Source organism: Colletotrichum siamense (assembly GCF_013390195.1).
Source record: "Colletotrichum siamense strain Cg363 chromosome Unknown KSG_Cg363_contig03, whole genome shotgun sequence".
Classification (NCBI taxonomy): Eukaryota; Fungi; Ascomycota; class Sordariomycetes; order Glomerellales; family Glomerellaceae; genus Colletotrichum; species Colletotrichum siamense.
The window spans coordinates 1,661,221-1,681,297 of NW_023501016.1; the positions used below are offsets into that span (position 1 = coordinate 1,661,221).

A 20,077-nucleotide genomic window follows, 5' to 3' on the forward strand; every position below is an offset into this window, starting at 1 on the left:
CGTTGCAGGCTTGTAGGGCAGGCGGTGTTGGCGCCGGCGTTGGCCATGAAATTTTGAAATAAGGGCGAGGCTTGGGACCGTATGGAAGATCTCTTGGTTTCATGCTCAACTCCCATATACGTTGGCGTATTTCAAGAGGAAGCAAGTGAAAGAGGTGGAAAGTGGACATTGTCGGTGATTGTTTGGGCTGCTCCGCTAGAAAATCCGTCTCAAGTGCGAAGCCACAGGACGAGAGTTGGCTGAGACCTAACACTGAGAACAGTGAAACCAAGTGTTTGCGGAGGAGAGGTTGTAATTTGGAATCCACAACATCGGTGGCTATTCAATCTTAAATATCTTAATGTTTCATGCCCAAAGCCGTGTAGAGACCTGGAAAAAAAAAACCTGTCAGAGGCGCTGTTGTTGACACGGATGCCAACGCCGCTAAACTCCCGATTAGGCCGGTGCGGCAGATTTCCAGGGTTTGGCGTTGGCTTCAATCTCGGCCAAGGAGCTTGATTTGTCCTTAGCCGGGTAGCCCCTAGTCAAGATTTGGCCTCAATGAGTGGATACCTAGGCAGCTCTCCAACATCAACTCAGGAAAGAGGTATTTGGTGGTGATTACAAGACAAGACTTAGTTGAGACGGCTCAATATCGCGTCGATAACGTTTATCTCAGTTAGACCGGACTGGGCTCGTTTCAATTTCTTCATCTATTGCGAGCACATATTGAGGGAAACCTCAAGAGGCATATCTAAATTATAGGAGAAGCTTTTTTATTAAAATTCAGAGATGAGATCATGCTAAACCCTACGTGTTGTTGTTAGAACACACCATTCGACAAACATCGATTATTCAACGTGAAAGGTCCACGTGTAGTGCTAATGCCTAATTTTCCGTTTCCTTTTCTGTTGGCTTTCTTCCGTACAAGGAGTAGCTGATGATTCGTTAGCAAGTCAAATGTGAGCAGTGTCGTAACACCTACATAGGCCAGTAGGCATGGATTGACCTGTCCCTCAAATCTTTTCTCACGGTTGCCAGGAAGACAATGACTTCCTCACGCGTCCAGCCATGGGCGCGAGTGAAGGGCGCCATACAGAATCCTTCGAAGCCTTCGCAAAAGTTCTCGTTGTTCCACATTCCTAGTTCCTTGTACTTGGGATCTTTCGGCCAACCATTCGACGGCCATTTGAAGATGTTCAGCTTTACATCAACATAGCCAAGATCCTCCATAACCCTGACAAGAGGAGGGATCTCCTGGTAGGGTCGTCCGAAGATAACCGAGGCCTCGTACATCAACTTGATGCATTTCGAGAGAGGGTCGTCATCCTTCAAGGTGCCATCGTCCGAGCGTGGGAAAAGATCCAGCTCTTGGAGCTCAACGTAACCGCCAGGTGTGAGGTGGCTGTAGTTATCATTAGCTCTCGACTTCCAATCGAATTCCTTGGGCTTGTCCGAGTGATCTCTGTGGAGGCGTACTCATAGGCTTTCTTTAGGTAACCCTTCCAGTCACCAATAGATGAGTTCATCATCCGACTGTGGATGTAGTCAAATGGTCGCGAGTACGTCCACTCTTCCTCCAAGTCATCGATTTCGAACTTGACGTTAGGTTGGACGCTTGTACATATTAGCAGTCAGTCGTTGGGAGTATACACTCATTTGATGAACTTACTACTCTGGCATTGAGGGGGACAGGTCCATTCCAAGAACCTGATGACAACGTGAGACTATGCATCCGAGAGAAGAAGAAGCCACGGATAACTACCTCGGCATCCTCGTGATCCTCGCCAAAGTCAACGGCCCAAATGCCGGTTCCCGTGCCCACATCTAGAACACGCCCAACTTTGGAACCCGGGTTGTTAGGAGGCGCGAGTCCAAGAGTGTTATCGAACGTCAGCAAAAAGAGATTGTGTTGGAGATCTGGATGCCCATGACTTAGCATGCATTAGCTCGTGTTCGGGGAAATCCCGCATCATACCAAGTCTGTCATTTTCTGTCTCATCATTGGGAATATTGTATTCTGCAGGCATCAGACACCGACCATTTTAGCTGACCTTCAACGCAACTCACTGCCATCTTTGTACTTGTGGTAAGTTCGGCCATTCTCGGTTCTGTACCCGAGAATGGAACTTGTCACGCTTGTGCTGGAGGACGCGACACTCTGCGGTGATGTTAGGATAACGAAGCTTGGCGATGAGAAGTGCAACTTACCTGGCCGAGCTCCGAAGCACCATCATCAGCTCCCTAAAAAGCCGAAAATAATCAGTAAAATGTCGATCAGAGAAGATATGCGAAGTATTGGCCACCTCTTCTGGGACGAGCTCAACGGGGTTGTTCGCCTGGACAGGGGCTTGGGCCGCAGGGGCGGCTGCCGCGCCAGCATTGTCACCGCACATTTTGCACTAAATGTTGACGACTCGGTGTTTGAAGTGAGAAAAGAGACGAGAAAGAAATGTGCGTGATTCTTCAGTTCTTGTTGTTTTTGAAAGGTGGGCACATTTTGTTACCCCTCTTCTTGGCCAGGGAGTGTTATGCACGTTGGCGGCAAACAAACCATTTGGGGTGTTGTCCGTGGATACTGCATTTTCCAGAACAGGATACGACGCGCGTATCAGGTAGCATTGATTGAACAGATATCACTTCTCTTAAGATTATCATCCTATGTACTGTGTCAATTGGTGGTTGGTAGCTGTTTGTCGGGTACATCAGCCGGGGGTAAGTCGGTTCTAGTTGATGGTTCCAACAGAACCATGCAAGGTGACGGTTCGAGGAACCCCGGACTCAGACCCATCGACAAAGGAAACCCTGTCACCTAAGCCTTCACAAACGGTGTCTTGACTCGGCCGAAAAATGGCTCGTACGTTGGGCACCATCCATCGACGGTGGCAGATGCGATGAGATTCAGCTCGCCGCTTTCTCCCGTGCAGCCAATGCATGCAATATTGTTACCATCTGCGTCCACCCTTTCCCAGCCGGGGCCTTTGCCTGAAGGGTCCTTGATAAATCCTGCCCACAGCTTTTGCAAATACCGACTGAGTTCTCTTTGGTAATCTATAGCACCATCTTGAGGGTAAGTACCCCAGATCATGGCCGTGTCCGTTCCATGGGATGCGCCCAGCTCGTCAGAAGTGTAGCCCTCGGCAGCAAGATTCGGAAACGAGGCATTGTAAAAATACCTCCAGGTCGGAATATTGCTCTGAGAGGAAACACGAGAGACAAGGAGAGCGGGCTTCAAAGGGGTCTTGGTTAGTAACGGATGAGAGAACTAATGAGCAAAAGGATCAAGACTCACGCATTGATAGACCACTTCAGTATAGACTTGAGCAGCAGCACCAAACAGCGAAATACCCGTCATCTGTTGTTTGACGGCAACAATCTGCATAATAGCGGATATGAGGTCTGAGTCGTTGCCAGTGAATACGCCAATGACTTGCATAAGCATCTCTTCAGTGACAGCCGAAAGATTCAGGCCATAAGCAGGAGCCAAGTAAGTTCCCTCCTGACCTGTCGAGCCGATCAACAGTGGGACCGGAGCAACACCTCCAGAGGCTCGAATCGGAAGGTATGGAAGCTCCTTTTGGGTGATATTGTCGTTCACCGGGCTGAAGTCCAGACCGTTCGCAACGATTAAGTCTCGGATGGTCTTGCCGTCGACTGCACGCACGCACCCGATCTGGTCTTCGCCGGTGCATCCAAGAAGAGACACAAGGGCAGCCCATGATAGTGGGCCAGACTCCCGACCAATTGCGCTTACTGTAGCCTGGCCGCTCGAACATGCCGCCGCGCGGAATGGAGGATTGGAGTGAATGGTAGTGACGAGACGGTCGACTGAAGATCCGCCCGAGGACTCTCCGGCTATCGTGACTTTCGATGGATCTCCGCCGAACGCATTTATGTTCTCTTGGACCCATTGGAGGGCCATTCGCTGATCCAAAAAGCCGAGATTTTCTTCTTCCAGGGGTAGTTGAGGAGAATTTGGGAAGCCAAATACTGTATCTCATGGTTAGCAGGCTACCTCGAGAACGGAATCATCCAACACACCATTGAGACGATAGTTGAAAGTCACAACAACTATGCCCTGCTCGGCGGCGAATCTGGATCCGTCAAACATGGGCTGGCTGGCTGTGCCCTCCCGCAACCATCCGCCATGGATCCACACAAGAACCGGCCGACCCGAGCTGTGACATCCCGCTCCAGCTGGTGTGTACACGTTCAAGAACAAACAGTCTTCGCTTTCAGGAGGCCCATCACTACCTGATTTTGTCAGCTCACGATTCACGAATTGTATAATGCCACTCACTTCCAGTGACAGCAATGCACTTGTTCCCCCACGCTGTAGCATTCAGCGGGTTTTCATCATGCTTCAGCAGGGCTTTTGGAGAGAGAAATCGATTTTCTTCGACAGGCGCCTGCGCGAAAGGTATGCCGAGAAATTTATGCACCAAGGCCGTGGTAGATGGCAATGATGTTGTTGTACCGATGATTGTACCAGCATCGATGACAATCGACGGTGATGGATCAACCTGACCAGCAACACTAGTGCAAAAGAGCAAGGTAAGAGTCAACCCAAATGTCAACATCTCGTCAAATTTCAATGATTTGATATTGAGGGAGATGTTCAATCATTTCCATTTCAGTCTCTTGCTTGGCTTTTATGGGTTCTTGTTTATTTTAAGGCCACAGCTCAATGCTTCACAGAGGCGTAAAGAACGGAACTCGGCCCTGAAGCAAGCCAGCCGCCGGAAGAGCGTCCCGTCGGAACACTTGCATCCCGAATTCAATCAAAGCTTTTGCCAGAAATGACGCGTAATTGGCTAGCTGATTGACGGAAGTTCTCTTTGCTTTCCGGAGAGTCTGCTGTGCCCTCGTAGTGCAGCTTGCAATCAGCACAGAGACAGTTAGCGTTGGTGAGGAATGGGACTAGCTGCAGTGTTTATCCAACCGAAACGGACCAGGTGCGTTGTTGAAAGTACCCTCCAACCACAAGAGCCTGTAGAAACTACTACTCTTTTCAAGTCTTTCGATGATTCAACCCTGGGGCTTCTTGCAACCCTGTCCGTTTGGTTTCCCGCCCAGTTTATTTGGATTCTTACGGAAACAAAAGATTGGCCAGCGAGTTCCATTTAAATTTTGCGTTAGATCGGTGGTATTCCCCTGTATGCACTGACCGGGCTAGTTGCTTTGGGGTGAAGAGTCTCAGTCACCATGAGTGTCAAGATTGAAGCGCAACACACATTGAGTAAGAGTTGAGTACTTCAATTCATCAAGAAGTCCCCCCTCCCCTAATCTTTCCTGCATGAAGTCGCCCCGATAGCCGCATTTCTATCTCCATCGCGCCTGATATTGAGCGAGTCAAAGGCCTAATAAACGCCGGGGATCAAACGATAAGGGACGTTGGCTTTGATAGTCTTCCACGAATCACCATACTAAGTAAAGAAGGTGAGTAATGTGTTGAAGTCTTATGAAGACTAAGGTAGGGACTTACTCTCTCCGAAAGGTACTTATCGAGCACTGGGACACCTCGAGTGGCAAAATCGTAGAAGAAGAAGGTAAACACCGGAATGGCAACGGCCCAGCCGCCACAGGTGAAGGCATAGGCCGTACGCCAGATGGTGTAGCCACCGTAGTTAATATGCCTTGCAAGAGAAAACAAGCCACCGGCGTATGGCTTCCCTTTGTTGGCGGGGTTCTTCTTGAAAATCATGCGTTGCGTTTCCGAGGCCGTCTCTGTCAAAATTCCAATCAGGTAAAATGCGAGGCCGGTCGCGACTGCCGGAGACCCCAGTACCTCCGATAGAGTTGTGGCGCTGGACAACACAGATGTCGCGGTCCAGACAGACAGGCAGGTGTTGAGCGAGTTGAAGATCGTGTTGAAAAGTGCGATGATTACTGCCGATGATGGTGGCATGTCTTGTTCCGACATGGCGAGAGAGGTGTAGATCTGCTTGAAGCTGCTACCAAAAGCCATGAACGTGACGATGCCGTAGTAAGGATGTATTTGCGAAGTCGCTGGGTTGAGGACGATGTTCGACTTCAACGAAGTCCCGCCGATTAGTTCAATCAAATTCTTGGCCCAGCCGCGCTGAAGGAGAGCGTGCTGAAGCAAAACGTCTGCTGCGCGCAGGCCAACAAAAAGAGTTGTACCAATGGCATTGAATCTCTTGACGCGAGACACGTTGTCGTGCAAATCCTTCGCCATGGTTCATGGGCGTTCTGATGTTGATCTCAAAAGACGGCTGGAAGCTGGGTTGATGTGATCAATTCGCACTGATGAATGGGATGGAAAAGTTGCTTTCGTAGTCGAGAGGTCGCCGTCTCTATATTATTTCTGGTCCGAGAGTACGGTTTATCTGGGAGCGAAGATTATAAATCTCTTTCTGCCGGATTCCTTGGTCGTAATGAATTTGACGGTCGCAGAGATTCGGACAAGGAGCGTGGCTCTTGATATGTAAGCCGCTCGCAACCGGCCCCCGATTGTGATGGTGTAACTCGGAGATCATCGGACACCGATTTGCCGGGTCTGTGCCCGGGCAACTTTCTCAAGCTCCGCCCTGATCAGTCATGTTTAGACTTCATCTTTTCACAATTGGTTCGTAATTCTCTTGAAACGCAACTCTCAGTACAGTATGTTATCGTCGATGCTTCTCTTGCACGGTTTGATATTATATTGGTGGGTGCTGAGATAGCAAAGCACGATTTGGGTTGATTCAAACTGTTGGGATATTGTTTCCGGACAATCTTCACGTTACTGGAGACTGTGTATCGATGGGTACTACTGTCGCGCGGTGTATATTGCATCTGGAAGCCGCTGTTCATGTCAATCTCATAATCTTTTCGTCTTGATATGGGCGCCACGGTCCACCTATGGCAGTCGTCACGCAAAGTAGACCGCGGGCATCGAGGGGCATGGTCTACAAGAAGTACTGGTCCGTTCACCCTAGTATGCTCGTAATGTATCACCTGCACCTTTCTTATATTGAATGTTAAGAATTTACTTTGATAGAGATTCAAGTATCAAGGCCAGCTTTATTGTATTGATTAAGGTATTGCCAAAGAATGATTTCAATACTACTAGGTATTAAGCTGGAAGGTGCAGCCGAGTTCACCGCACTTGCTGTCTCTAGAGAGTTCCTTCCCTCACAGCCAACTCACCTTCCAGAATCCGCAACAATGGGTGCGACCACCGTCGCAAGATAGCCTAGCGGTGGATCGTATGCCTGGTTTTGGCAAAGCTCGATGGTTCGAGTTCTTTGGGTGGCTCTACATATCTCTGGTGGCCGGCCGCCCATTGTTTTTTCCTCTTTTTTTCTTTTTAGCTATTTTTCAACTCTCTAGTATTGATCTCTAAGGCTACTTCTACTTGCAAGCGCTGAAATCATATACCTACCCTTGGATCTAAAGACTGAGCCGCACTTGATGAAGTTGTATCTGAAGAATGCCTCACTTTCGATGGCATCGGTGCGCATCAGAATTGGACTCCATTCGACTGCGGATTCCTGCACGTGTTGGAACTCGGCACACTTCACCGGCACCCCATATCCCGACTACGCGAGCCTCCAATCGCCAGGGATAATCTGGATTCATATAATGATCATCTTCTCCTTCCTCTTGAGCTCACCTATGCCCCACATTTGGTCGCAATAAGGCAACTTCGCCGTCGATGCATGATGCATGTTCGCTTGTTGGTTCTTCACGCCAGGTCGTGCAAGCCAAGATGAGGGGCAACAGCCGATTGTCTGCCGACCCTGCCGCCCTCAAAAAAGCTTGGTTGTTTCAGTCACTCGTTCTGCAGAAACATCTTCAATCTTTCACCCACTTTGGAAAGAGCCTCAAGACAGAGCAATAAGCCATGGCGAACCCACATCAAGATGCTGAGCTTGTCCCCGACGACGAGGTGCGTGAGAACGCCTGAGTAGCCTGTCCCATACCTAACCATACGGCAGATCAGAAACGATGATAGCGAGGCGGACCTTCAGGTAAGTTCAGCTCTGGTTATTCATCCCCTTGGCCCAACTGACTGGAACGGAAAAGTCCCTCTATTCGGAGGTCACCAGTTTGAGAACCTCGATCTTAGAAAACCGCATCGAGAATGGGCGGTCGTATCACACATATAAAGATGGCAGTAGGTCCATACGAGACGGCTGAGTCCTGGCTTCGAAAATCTCTTACCAATGTTTGATAACCAGAATATGCCTGGCCCAATGATGCTGAAGAGAACGAGAGGCTTGGTGTGTTCTCTGTGAGCTGATGCACCTCGGATTCCACCTCGCTAAGTCAAGTTTCAGACATGCAAAACGAGATCTGCTTTCTCACATTCCACAACAAGTTGGGTTTCGCGCCCCCATGCGACCCAGACGCCAAAGGAGGCCGAGTTCTTGATCTGGGAACCGGAACTGGCTTGTGGGCCATCGAATACGCTGATGAGCATCCCGACGCTGAGGTGAGTCACGTCGGAAACCTACATTTCCACTAGTAATTTGCCTAACCGTCGCAACCTTCAGGTGCTTGGTGTGGACCTTTCTCCTATCCAGCCACGAGAGTACGTCCGCCTTACGCCGTCTTTTGCAGTGTACGCGCCTCTGAAACGGTGAGAAAACTGACTTCAATCCAAAGTGTTCCTCCCAATCTGAAGTTTGAGGTCGACGACGTCGAGGAAGATTGGCTGTACTCACAGAAGTTCGACTACATCCACCTCCGCTTTCTCAATGGGTCCATCGCCGACTGGAAGAAGCTATTCAAGAAGGCCTACGAGTGAGCTCTACATCCCCTCAGGCAGAAAGTCCACATGGGCTTCAGTCACCTTTCTCCTGCTTCGAAGCACACTGGATACAGTCCAGAAACCTCTAACCGCTCCATGTAGCTTTACCAAGCCAGGCGGCTACTTCGAGCTTCAAGAGAACGACTTCCTCTTCGCCTCCGACGATGGTACTCTCTCCCCAGAGAAACCCCTGGCCAAGTTCAGCTCCCTTGTCCGCGAAGCTTGCGTCAAGTTTGGTCGGCAATTCATCGACGTGCCTCTGATGGAGGACATGATGAAGGAGGTCGGCTTTCAGGATGTTGCGCTTCAGCGCTTCAAGTGGCCGTCGAACCCCTGGCCCAAAGACCCTCACTACAAGAAGATTGGGGAGTGGAACTACCACAACTTTGTGGCCGCTGCAGAAGCTCTGGCTATGGGACCGCTGACGCGCGCTCATGGATACACGAAGGAGGAGGTGGACGTCTTCCTCATTGACGTGCGCAAGAACATGAGGGACCCGAAAATTCACTCCTACCTGACCATGTAAGAACGCCGTAGCTTTCTCGGGTTTTTTGTTTTTTTTTTTTTTTTTTTTTTTTTTTCCCCGGAGCATTGGTGCGTTTGCTTTACTTTCTGGCTGACTGCAGCTCATAGATATACCCTGGTGGGAAGAAAGCCGCTGCATTCGTAGACATTATGCTCGGGTGATACACGGAGCAACGTCCAGGAGTTGGAGGAGATACTGCTGGAGTCTATTCATGGAAATTACAGAATCGAGCATGTAGAACAGCTCAGTATCGGCTGCGGGAATTGGTAAAATAACATTGAACCAAAGACCGCCAGCTCAAGTAATTCTCTTTCAAAACTTTATGAGATGTTTGGCTGTCAAACCCGCATGCCAGATCAGGGCATTCTTCCCTCGGTTGGGTGACGTACAGGATACTGAGATATAAGGTAAGGTAGAGAGAGAATACTCAGCAAACTCCAAACATGAGGAACGGAGCCCGATATTCAGGTACCTTGAAGGTCGAGTCTCTGACGTATGACGCATGATCAATGAGTTGGAAGCTCTGGCAATTTTTCTGTCCTAATCGTGAAGATCTGTAGTGACCAAAGAGCTAGAAGTGGCTCATCTGTGGCCCCGAAGTTTCGGTTTGAAACTCGCCAGCTTTAATAGTGGCAGACAAGGTACCTAAGACAATTGTGATCTCAGTGATGAACCAACTTCGCGGATTATCTGAATATCAAGGTCTCAACTCATAAGCATTGTGTCCTCAATATCAGGAAGATGTAGATGTGTGATGGGCAATTGTTGCGAGTCTTGGGGGATCCCAGAACATAAGGACTATGCCATTAAATGCCGCTGGTTCACAGTATAAAAGCCCTTAATTTTCCCTGATATGTCTCTGACTCCTCACAAACACGAAATTTGATGGTGCGAGAGTGTCGATATTCTCTGATTGACCCCGTGCGCTTCATACTGTAGTCCAGTAGAAGTCAAGAGGATAGAAGGGAAAGATTTTCGGAGTAATACTACTTACAGTCTCGTCCGCCACCTCTAAATCATGATTCTCACAAAATCAACACGAATAAACCATCAGAGAGAGACAGAGAGCTCAAGTTCTGTGTAGCCCACCGCGGGCTAAAGAAGACCAGGTGCCTTGATGCCTGTAGACCTGTAGCATCCATAAAATACGTTTAGCCCGCAACATTTGCGCCAGCAATCGGACCGCACAGAAAATGGATGAATTGCGGCTTGACACTGTCAAACAAAAAACACAAGCTGGAAGGCCTGCTTATAAAGGAACCTGGAAGGTTCACATCTACTAATCACTGCATATGTCTGGTAAATGCAATAGCTGTAACTTCTAGAGGCGTTCTTCCAAGGCACCCCAGACTTTCATAGATAGGTGGCGAGACTGGACAAGATCAGATCAAAAAAGCAAGCTTTATGATACATAGCACCAATGAATCACAGTTCACGGGTCTCTATTTACCCTAGTATTATGTGCGCATATAACTGGTGCCCGCAACGTACAGTGAAGCTTCAACCCATTCTCATCCTTTCCTTACACCTAACTAGTAGGAACTAGATTGGTTAATAACTCATATTATTCAGTCACAGGTAAAGCAGATCTCATCACATACTTATCCTTACCAGGGCTCACTATCGTTTTGAGAGTATCATGTCAAATAAACCGCTGAAGAATCTAAGCTGCATACCGACCTTGAGAATTGTGAGATTGCACACTACAGCGCTGGTGACACCATCCATCTCTGCAAAGAGGTGTCAGCGCGGTCTTCCTGAGTTCCTGGGCTGGCGGTATTGCTCCTGAGCCAAGCATTGTGCGTATTGTGACCGAGAAGATTCCCCTGTCTGCTGACTGAATTAAATATCAGTCGCAGGCCGCAGAGCAAAAGACAAAGAAGTCGCAGGCTCCTGCTTCCGCACTTGCTTTATTGAAAATATGCCAACCTTTGACCAAGCAACGGAACTTTGGGATCTCGTAGGGTATATATTGAGCGCCTGAGACCATTACTCAAGCTGAGAAACCACAATGAGCCCGGCTTTTCTTGAAGCCGACAAGCCAGGACCTAATTCAGCCTCTATGATGCCTTCATGCCATTTGGCAGTTTCCAGTAAACAAGAAAGCCACATCATGTGCCCAAGTTCTGTCCCTCATGATTCTTTTGTGGGTAATCACATCGAATCAACCGCCAGAGAACCCAGTGCTGTCCTAAATCTTTTGACCAAGACCACACATCTACACAGCATCGACCTCAGCAGGCTAAGCGAGTAACTGTAAGCCTTTTTGGTGCATCTGGTCTATGGAACCATCAAGAGGACGCATTGCCTGGTTCATCAAGTCATTCACGAGCTTCGCTTTTATGGAAGAAACGCATCTGTGGTTATTCGTTTCACAGCCTTCCTTCCTCGGGCCAGCCAGTTGCGACTCGCGACATATACTACCACGACAGTCAAATATTGAACAAGATTCAAACGTGATATATATGATATATAGAAAATAGCACTAGCAAACGCCTGCCCCCAATGCTGAAGCTTGACGGATATAAATAAAACACAACATTTTACAAAGATTTCTTTTCCCCCTTTCGTGACACATCTGCCTCGCACCAAAATCATCATCTTCTTTCATCTGTAAATCATTTACTCCTCATCCTCATCAGGGACCTATTGCATCATTGTTAGCAAATCATCAACTTAATCAGAGAAACATGTATCACTTACGCCCTCGTGGAAGTCCCGTCCCTCCTTCGTCGCGCGGATGACGCCGGCCCTCACGCAGAAGTCGCCAAACCTCTCGCCCTGCTCCCTCTCGAGCGCGTACCTCTTCAGCAGCGGCTTCATGATAGCGAGGATCTCGTCCTCCTTGATGCTCTGGCGGTACAGCTTGTTCAGGCGCTGGCCGTGGTATCCGCCGCCGAGGTACATGTTGTACGCGCCGTACGCCTTGCCGACGAAGGCGACCTCGGCCAGCCACGGGCGCGCGCAGCCGTTGGGGCAGCCCGTCATGCGCATCACGATCGAGTCCTGGCGCAGCCCGTTCTCCTCGAGGCAGTCCTCGAGCTTGCTGATGAGCACCGGCAGGTAGCGCTCCGACTCGGCCATCGCGAGGCCGCACGTCGGGAACGCCACGCACGCCGACGACGACAGCCGCAGCGCCGAGAACTGCACGTTGTCCAGCTTGTACTGCTTCATCAGCGCCTTGAGCCCGTCCATGTCCTCGTCCGCCACGTTGCTGAGGATCAGGTGCTGGTTGCCCGTCAGGCGGAACTCGCCCTTGTGCACCTTGGCAATCTCGCGCAGGCCCGTCTTCATCTGGAACTCGGGCGTGTCCTCGATGCGGCCGTTCTCGATGAAGAAGGTGAAGTGGTTGAGGCCGAACTCGTCCTTCTGCCAGCCGAACGTGTCGACGTTGCTCTGGAAGTGGAAAGGGCGCTCGGGCTCGAACTTGTGGCCCCAGAGCTCCTCGACCTTGCCGCGGAAGACGTCGAGGCCCATGTCGTCGATGGTGTACTTGAGACGCGCGTGCTTGCGGTTCTTGCGGTCGCCAAAGTCGCGCTGGACGAGCATGATCTTCTCGCAGGCGATGTGGACCTGGTCCGTCGAGACGAAGCCGAACATGCGGCCGATCTGGGGGTACGTCTTCTTGTTGTTGTGCGTGGCGCCCATGCCGCCGCCGGCGATGAGGTTGAAGCCCGCGAGCTTGCCGTCGGCGCCCTTGATGGCGATGAGGCCGATGTCGTGGGCGTAGACGTCGGTGTCGTTGTGGGGCGGGATGGCGATGGTGATCTTGAACTTGCGGGGCAGGTACGTGGGGCCGTAGAGGGGCTCGAAGTCCTGGACGGCGTCACCGGCGACCTGGGTCTTCTTGTCGTTCTCGTCGGCGAGCCAGATCTCGTGGTAGGCCGAGGTGGAGGGCAGGAGGTGGTCCGAGATGATCTTGGAGTAGGCCCAGACCTCGCGGTGGTAGGCGGACTGGTTCGGCAGGGAGGAGCACATGACGTTACGGTTGACGTCGCCGCAGGCGGCGATGGTAGTCATGAGCGCGCGGTTGATGGCCTGCATGGCGGGGCGGAGCTTGCCCTTGACGACGCCGTGGAACTGGAAGGTCTGGCGCGTGGTGAGCTTCATGGTCTCGTTGCCGAGCTCGTTGGCGATGTCGTCCATCTGGATCCACTGCAACGGCGTGGAGATACCACCGGGCAGACGGCAACGGATCATGAAGGAGTACGCGGGCTCGAGACCCATGGCCTTGCGCTCGTCACGCACGTCACGGTCGTCCTGCATGTAGGTGCCGTGGAACTTGGTGAGCTGCTGGTCGGAGGCGGAGATGGCGCCGGTGGAGGTGTCGTTGAGACCCTCGACGATGGTGCCGCGGAGGTAGTTGGACTGGATCTTCATGTCCTCGTTGGTCAGGGGCGCGGGCTCCTCGGGGAGACCATCGACGTTGTCGACGCCGAGCGCGGCCCAGATCTTGGGCTCCCACTCGTTGTAGCCGGTCTGGTAGCCGTCGGGGTCCTGGTCGTCACCGAGACCGGTGTCGGCAAGGCGCTTGCCGCCCAAGTTGGAGAGGACGCGGTCCAAGTCCTTGGCGGGCTTGTTGTAGTAGATCTTGTCCTCCTTGCGGGGCCAGTAGTGACGGTCACCGAGACCGAAGACAGAGTAGTTGACGTTGGAGAGGTCGAGCTCGGTGTTGTCCTTCAGGGCATCCCAGAGGGGGCGACCGTTCTGGGGGAACTCACCCTGACCGGCGGTGGAGGAGACAAAGATAATGTTCTCCTCAGAGGGTAGGTCCTCGATGGGGTAGTCCTCCATGACCATGACGGTGGTCTTCAGGCCGCGGGCCTTGCCACGGTTACCGAGGCGCTTGGCGACGGTGCCGGCGTTGCCGTTGTCAGAGGCATACAGGACGGTCAGAGGAGCGCCGAAGAGACCCTCGAGCAGCTGGTTGTAGGCGTCCTTGGCCTTGCGCTTCTGCTGGGCCCTGACCTCGGTGCCGAAGTCCTGGGACAGGTTGGCGGCGAAGACGGGGTCCTTCTTCATGATCTGGGTCAGCTGGTTGTCGCGGTCGAGGAAGGCCTTGAGCTCGCTCTTGATGCGCTCAGAGTCGAGAGAGAAGAGGGGCTCGCCCTTGGCCTCGTTGGCGGGGTTCCAGCGGTACAGGGGCCAGTAGCCGACGTCGATGGCCTTCTTGGTCTCCTGGAGGACAGTCAGGGGCGAGTCAGCCTCTCCGTTGTACGGGAGGTAGGCCAAGATGACGGAGGGACCGTCGTACTGGTCAGCCTCGAGCATGGCCTGCAGGACCTGGGTGTAGGAACCGTAGACGGCGGTGGAGGCGACGTAGGCGTTGCCAAAGTTCATGGCGTACAGACCAATGTCCTTCTTGCGGCGGTTGGCATCAGCAGCGGCACGCTCCGAGTAGGGAGTCGAGTCGATGATGAGCATGTTGACGTTTTCGCCCGAGGCCAGGACGTGGTGCACACCAGAGTTGCCAAGATCGTAAGCCCAGGCGTCAGAGCCCACGAGCCACAGAGACTCCTTGCGGAAGAGGCGCTTGCTGGAAAGCAGATTGCGAGCAATAGAGGAGCCGTCGGTCTCGAGGCGGGGGATCAGGTCGTCGGCGATCTCGCTGGCCTTCTTGGCATCGTCGGCGTTGGCGGCCCAGCGGGCGAGCCAGCTCTTGGGCGACTCGGTCACGAACTGGTTGCTGCTGGCAGCCTCCTTGACCTCGTTGACGAAGCGGCCGCGGCGCTCCTTGCGGGCCAGCAGGGAACCGAAGCCGAACTCGGGGCTGGCCTGGATGGAGGCGTTGATGCCGGCGTTGCTGGACTTGAGCGCGTTGGCGACGTAGGCGCGCTGGCCGAACAGCTGGTCGAGGATCTTGGTGTACGAGGTCTCGACCTTGGGCTTCTCGAGGCCGTACTCGAGAGCCTCCTGGGGCACCTCCTTGCGGCCGACCTCGAGGTTCTGGACGGGGGTCTCGAGGTTCAGGTTCTGCAGGACGCCGCGCAGGGCCTGGATGACGGTCTTGGGGTCGATGTAGCCCAGCTGGTAGCCGACGACGGTCCGGACGCCGCCGAAGCCGCTCTTCACGCTGGTGAGAACGTCAATGAGGACGGGGCCCCATTTCGTGGTCTTGCGGTGGATCTGCTCGAGAACGGCGATGCGCTTGACGGACTTGGGCAGGGTGTCGACGAGGGCAGAGCTCAACCATGGGCGGTACAGTCTCGGGGTGATGATGCCGACCTTGGAGAAGTCGCCGCCGCGGCGGGCTTGGTCGATGACATCGCCAAAGAAGTAGGCGCCGGAGCCGAAGACGAACAGGCAGTTCTCGGCGTTGGAGGGGCCGGCGTAGAAGAAGGCCTTGTACTCGCGGCCGGTGACGCGGTGGATCTGGGCCCAGATGCCGTTGGCGTACTTGAGGATGTCCTCGGAGGAGACGACGGGCAGGGCCGACTCGATGGTGGTGGCGTTGGAGGAGACGACGGACGGGGGGCTTTCGGTGACGCTGTGCTCGGCGGAAGACTGGACCGAGGCGCGGGACGAGTCCGCCAGCTTGGAGTGCACGGACGAAGCGAGTTCGGAAGAGCTCAGACCACCCAGAGTGGAGGAGCCGGTCGGCGGCACGTCGGGTCGGTCTGACGCGACCGGCAGTCGGCCGTCATCGGCGTAGATGCCGACAGCCGCTTCCGTGCCGTTGGTCTGCTGGAACCGCCTGGCAGCATCAACGTCGAGGATCTCTCGTACGAAATCGGGGTCTTCGGCCTCGATGGCGGCGTCCTCGTCGCTGGAGGCAGAGGCGAAGAAGTGAATCACGCCCTTGCCGGAGCGCAGCGCCAGGGCGTGGGCCGTCAGGGCCATGTCCTGGGCCTCCTGCAGAGACTCGGACTGCAGGAACGTCCATCCCGAGTTGCGGATGGCTGTGATGCTGGAGAAGTCGGGGAAGCCGGCGGGCTGGAGGGCGACATGGAGGACGACGGGGTAGTTGGCCAGCTTGTAGAGGTGTGCGATGGCCGGGAGGAGGACGGTGGAGGATGTCGTGACGGCGACGAGCTTGCCGGCGCGGGTGGGAGTGAAGACGGAGAGGAGGGGGTCGGCGTTGTGCCTGACGTGCTGGACCTGTCGACGAGAGAAGCAATTGTCAGTTTCCACAGACTCAATGGCAACGAGGGCGGGGGGTTCTTCTGGTGTTGCTCACCTCTGGCACGGCGTTCTTTGCGACGAGGCTCTTGTCGCCGCGAGCGACGTAGCGCTTCAGGTGGGAAGAGAACTCGGAGTCCTTAGCCAGTGAAGGCTGGACGGAGACGACAACATCACTGGAAAGGTAGGCGATTCTGGCGACTGGTTGCGCATCGTGTCAGCTTCTGTCTCTCGCCATCGTCGACTTCCATCTTCATTCATCGCTGCCCGTCCTGCTCTTCCTAGGCCGCCCACTGCTAGCGGGCTGCTGGGTGCAGGATTGCGACAAATACCACGGCTGTGATTGGTCGCAATCCGGTCCCGCTGTAGACTCGCTGGAATTACAGTGGGCAGAGCGCTGAAGGAGGACGGGCTTGCAGCCAGTAAAACCAGCCGGGTGTCAGGAACAGAACCAAAACTTACCGGCCTCTCCAGGCGTCTGAATCTGGCCTCTTGTCGGTGCCATTGCGTCGGTTTGTCTGGGTATATGGGTATGGGGAGATATTTCGGAGGAGTTCGAGGGAAGAAGGCTGCGTTCTGGCCCCTATGCGTTTCCCTCTGCTTCGTTCCTTGGATTCCTCTTCGCCGGTGTTGCTGTGTGTAAGAGACAGGCGAACTCCAAGAAAGAACAGCAGCTGCAGCAACAACAACCACAACAACAACCAACAAGATGGGAGGGTCTTTAGGAAGAAAAAAAAGTGACGATATGTAAGGGAAAAAAGAGCAAGGGAGGAACAGCGAACCAGCTCCGAAACCGTGCTGCTTTTGGTTTTAATTCAATGAGAAAGAGAGAGCTGTTGCTGGCTGCCGGCTGTCTCTGCGGCGCGCAGTTCCCACCGACAAAATTTGCCCCGCAGAAAACAATGAATTTTGTCGACATCAGGGTCGATTGCGTGATCGGCTAGCGCAGCGTCTCCCCCAGTCCATTCGCTGGTTGTCCTGCCGCACTGTCGAAACCTGGCGCCGCGGATTGCTTGGGTTGCTTGGGTGCGCTTTTCCCATTTTTGGGGAGTGCAATGGGCTGGCCATGGGGGCGGCCGGCTGGGTGGGCGGGTGGCATTGGGAAAACGGGGGAGGGCATGACACTGACACCCTCAGTCAGTATCAAACAAGTACCGTGTGCGGCATTGCTTGCCTATTTGGTACCTTGGGGAAGACGGGGAATGGATTACAAAGGCAACTTTCTTCAGCTGCCAGCTGGGGAGATGTGCCTCCTGTTCCTTCACACGCTGTCCCTCACGCTGGACTTCGGGATGAACATGATGACCAATTCTTCATCTCCATGACTGCTATTCGTACAGCCAGACATGACCATGAACCGCTAGCTTTTACCCCAACCTTCTCATCTACAAGGTCGCAGTTGCCGGGGAACTCAGTAATACTTTGACGTAAGATGAGCAACCTCCCGTGCTTCTCCAAAAAGCGAGGGACCTGGATTACAGGCAGGGAAAAAAAAAAAAAAGGCATCGAAGTCTCTGGACTAGCTAGCACCTGCACTTACACCAGGAACCAATGGCCGAATGCCGAAAAACGCCGTTGTCGGTCACTCTTCCTCGCAGCAGCCGCCTCACTCCAGCCGCTGCCGCGTCTCTGCTGTAGACTGTGTGACTTTCTACTAGCAGAGAACCTCTGCGTTGCGTCTTACACAGCAAGGAGGCGAGTCACAACCAACACACGACGCCTCAATAAGAGGGTACCTGGCCGTGCTAGTGCAGCGCTCCATATCCCGTCGTGGAACCCCGTCTCGCGTCCCCCCCATCCATGCCTCCTCCCCCCGGGGAATCTTTCGGATTACAAATGGTGAGCCCTGGATTAGCAGCAGATTTTCTCCAAGTAGTCCCTGCCCAAGTCGCCAGCCAGATGGGCAAATGTAGCCTGCCCGAATCCCCATGCTGCACGACGATGCGCCTTCCCACCAACAGGTCTGATGAATTAACGTACGTGTATTACTATGTATATGTCGAGGCCGTGTGTATAGGTCATTCCCATCTGGTATGCTGTTCCCGTGATCGGGCTTTGGTTGCCATCTCTACCCAGTCATCAATCGACCCAAAAGTCCCACTCCCAATCGCCAGCCCGAGAAATCATCTTACCCAATCGTCCATACGCCGATGGCCATTTGACCACTCTTGCTCAAATCATAATCTAAACCCCGAAGGAGGAGAAGAGAAAAAAGGTGTCATCCTCCGTGATCCACAACCATCCACATTACACATTCTCCATCTCGCCGAATGATGACACTCCGCGATGGCGCCATCGTGGACCGCCGTTTTTTTTCGCCTCCGTCATCGCTGCCCGCTGGGAATACCGCACAATAGCCGTACCGCCAGCCGGCGGGGCGGGTCTGCGTCAACACAGTTGCCGCCGACGAAGCCGTCACCGTTCCCGCCGACACCGATACCCAGCAAAACCCACATGGGTTCTCGCCCGCCCACCGCCAAATGATAAATCCGCGAATCCACCTTTTTCCATCTCGGAATCGCTTCCGCTTAATATGCTTCGGAAAATTTAAGCTTAAGCGCCTGCGTGCCTAAACTTGGAGCTCATCGCACTCGCCCACTCCTCCTGCGCCTTCTCGTCAAGCCAGTAGCTGCGTCCCAGGGCAAGCATCACTCTGCCGATGCGACCACGGTAGCCCTCGCCGTCGGGCTCGCCAGGGCTGAACGGTCCGTCGGGGCCCTTCTTGCGTCCCTCCTCTTCCCAGCCCATCTCAGTGAAGCGCTGCAGCACGCTCTGCGCAAACGACATGACGACAACCGCAAAGTAGACCCTCAGCAGCGTCACGGTGATGATCAGCCCCAGGCTCATCCACGACTCCTGCGGGCCAATGTGCTTGGTCGTCTTGGGCACGTCCGGCACGACAGGCGCGCCGTTCGCCAGCGCCTCCTCCGCAATCTCCGCGGCGGCCGGCACGCCCGCGCTGCCCGGGTGCTTGTCGAGAGCGGTGCTGTGGAGGTACCAGCCGACGGCGAAGAAGGTCGTGTACGCGATGTTGAGGATCGTGTCGATGATGTACAGCCACGCGAGCCCGAGAGCCTCAAAGGGGCTGTTCTTGCGGATGTGAGGCAGAAACATGGCCAGGCAGACGATGACGCCAACCGAGTACATGTACATCGACAGCTGCGTCGCGGAGATCTCGTAGCCGGTGAGGATCGCGAGGAGGCCGTACAGGCCGGTGAGGCGGTTGAAGAGCAGGATCAGTGAGATGATCTCGGTGCCGGTTTGCAGGCTGATGCAGCCCAGGAACGTCTGTGTCGCGTGACTTTTGCGTCAGTAATCGTGGGCTGCGATGGAAGATGCACGCCGGCGCTTAGCGATGATGTGACGAACCTTTGGGCGCGGAACCCGCAACCTGAATCTTGTAAGCGCCATTTCGTTTTGATTTTTTCTTTCCCTCGTGGAATCAATAATCGTGTAGGTATGTAGGGTGATTTGTTGAAGGAGGGAAGACCCAGAGGCGGGAGGGACAATAAGGGTTGCGTCAGAAGAAGGGGTCCAGGAGCTCTGGTAATGTTTGGGAAGCTTTGCGAAAAGCGTTGCAAAAGGCTCGTCACATTTAACCAAAGCGGCTGCGCCGGATGACATGGTGCTCCGAGAAAAAAAGGGTGGAAAGACCCTGCACCTGCGTTCCCCCTTCGATGACATGATGGGCCCCA

At 53.6% G+C, this 20,077-nt stretch overlaps 6 protein-coding genes across 6 annotated transcripts; 1 reads left to right on the forward strand and 5 right to left on the reverse strand.

The window, feature by feature from the left end:
- Nucleotides 1-649: 649 nt before the first annotated feature.
- Nucleotides 650-2,375, reverse strand: CGCS363_v004447 (Secondary metabolism regulator LAE1; the record flags this gene model as incomplete). Its single annotated transcript, XM_036636296.1, has 10 exons — nt 650-653; nt 908-916; nt 965-1,384; nt 1,459-1,596; nt 1,652-1,689; nt 1,745-1,899; nt 1,958-1,999; nt 2,050-2,140; nt 2,191-2,223; nt 2,286-2,375. The coding sequence occupies 10 exons, from the start codon at nt 2,373-2,375 to the stop codon at nt 650-652; spliced, it is 1,020 nt and encodes a 339-aa protein (XP_036498586.1).
- Nucleotides 2,376-2,791: 416 nt separating this feature from the next.
- On the reverse strand, nt 2,792-4,559 carry CGCS363_v004448 (Acylcarnitine hydrolase; the record flags this gene model as incomplete). Its single annotated transcript, XM_036636297.1, has 4 exons — nt 2,792-3,220; nt 3,272-3,969; nt 4,021-4,233; nt 4,280-4,559. 4 exons carry the CDS (start codon nt 4,557-4,559, stop codon nt 2,792-2,794), a joined length of 1,620 nt encoding a protein of 539 aa, XP_036498610.1.
- Nucleotides 4,560-5,339: 780 nt separating this feature from the next.
- FK (Delta(14)-sterol reductase) lies at nt 5,340-6,178 on the reverse strand (the record flags this gene model as incomplete). The annotated part of the gene is made up of 2 exons (XM_036636298.1): nt 5,340-5,405; nt 5,465-6,178. The coding sequence occupies 2 exons, from the start codon at nt 6,176-6,178 to the stop codon at nt 5,340-5,342; spliced, it is 780 nt and encodes a 259-aa protein (XP_036498042.1).
- A 1,650-nt stretch (nt 6,179-7,828) lies between these two features.
- On the forward strand, nt 7,829-9,263 carry CGCS363_v004450 (Secondary metabolism regulator LAE1; the record flags this gene model as incomplete). The annotated part of the gene is made up of 8 exons (XM_036636299.1): nt 7,829-7,873; nt 7,923-7,955; nt 8,011-8,101; nt 8,166-8,207; nt 8,265-8,419; nt 8,481-8,518; nt 8,593-8,730; nt 8,840-9,263. 8 exons carry the CDS (start codon nt 7,829-7,831, stop codon nt 9,261-9,263), a joined length of 966 nt encoding a protein of 321 aa, XP_036497248.1.
- A 2,622-nt stretch (nt 9,264-11,885) lies between these two features.
- sir1 (Sulfite reductase [NADPH] subunit beta) lies at nt 11,886-16,887 on the reverse strand (the record flags this gene model as incomplete). Its single annotated transcript, XM_036636300.1, has 4 exons — nt 11,886-11,909; nt 11,967-16,361; nt 16,441-16,583; nt 16,845-16,887. 4 exons carry the CDS (start codon nt 16,885-16,887, stop codon nt 11,886-11,888), a joined length of 4,605 nt encoding a protein of 1,534 aa, XP_036497247.1.
- A 2,048-nt stretch (nt 16,888-18,935) lies between these two features.
- Nucleotides 18,936-19,793, reverse strand: kei1 (Inositol phoshorylceramide synthase regulatory subunit kei1; the record flags this gene model as incomplete). The annotated part of the gene is made up of 2 exons (XM_036636301.1): nt 18,936-19,670; nt 19,752-19,793. The coding sequence occupies 2 exons, from the start codon at nt 19,791-19,793 to the stop codon at nt 18,936-18,938; spliced, it is 777 nt and encodes a 258-aa protein (XP_036497669.1).
- Nucleotides 19,794-20,077: the final 284 nt, after the last annotated feature.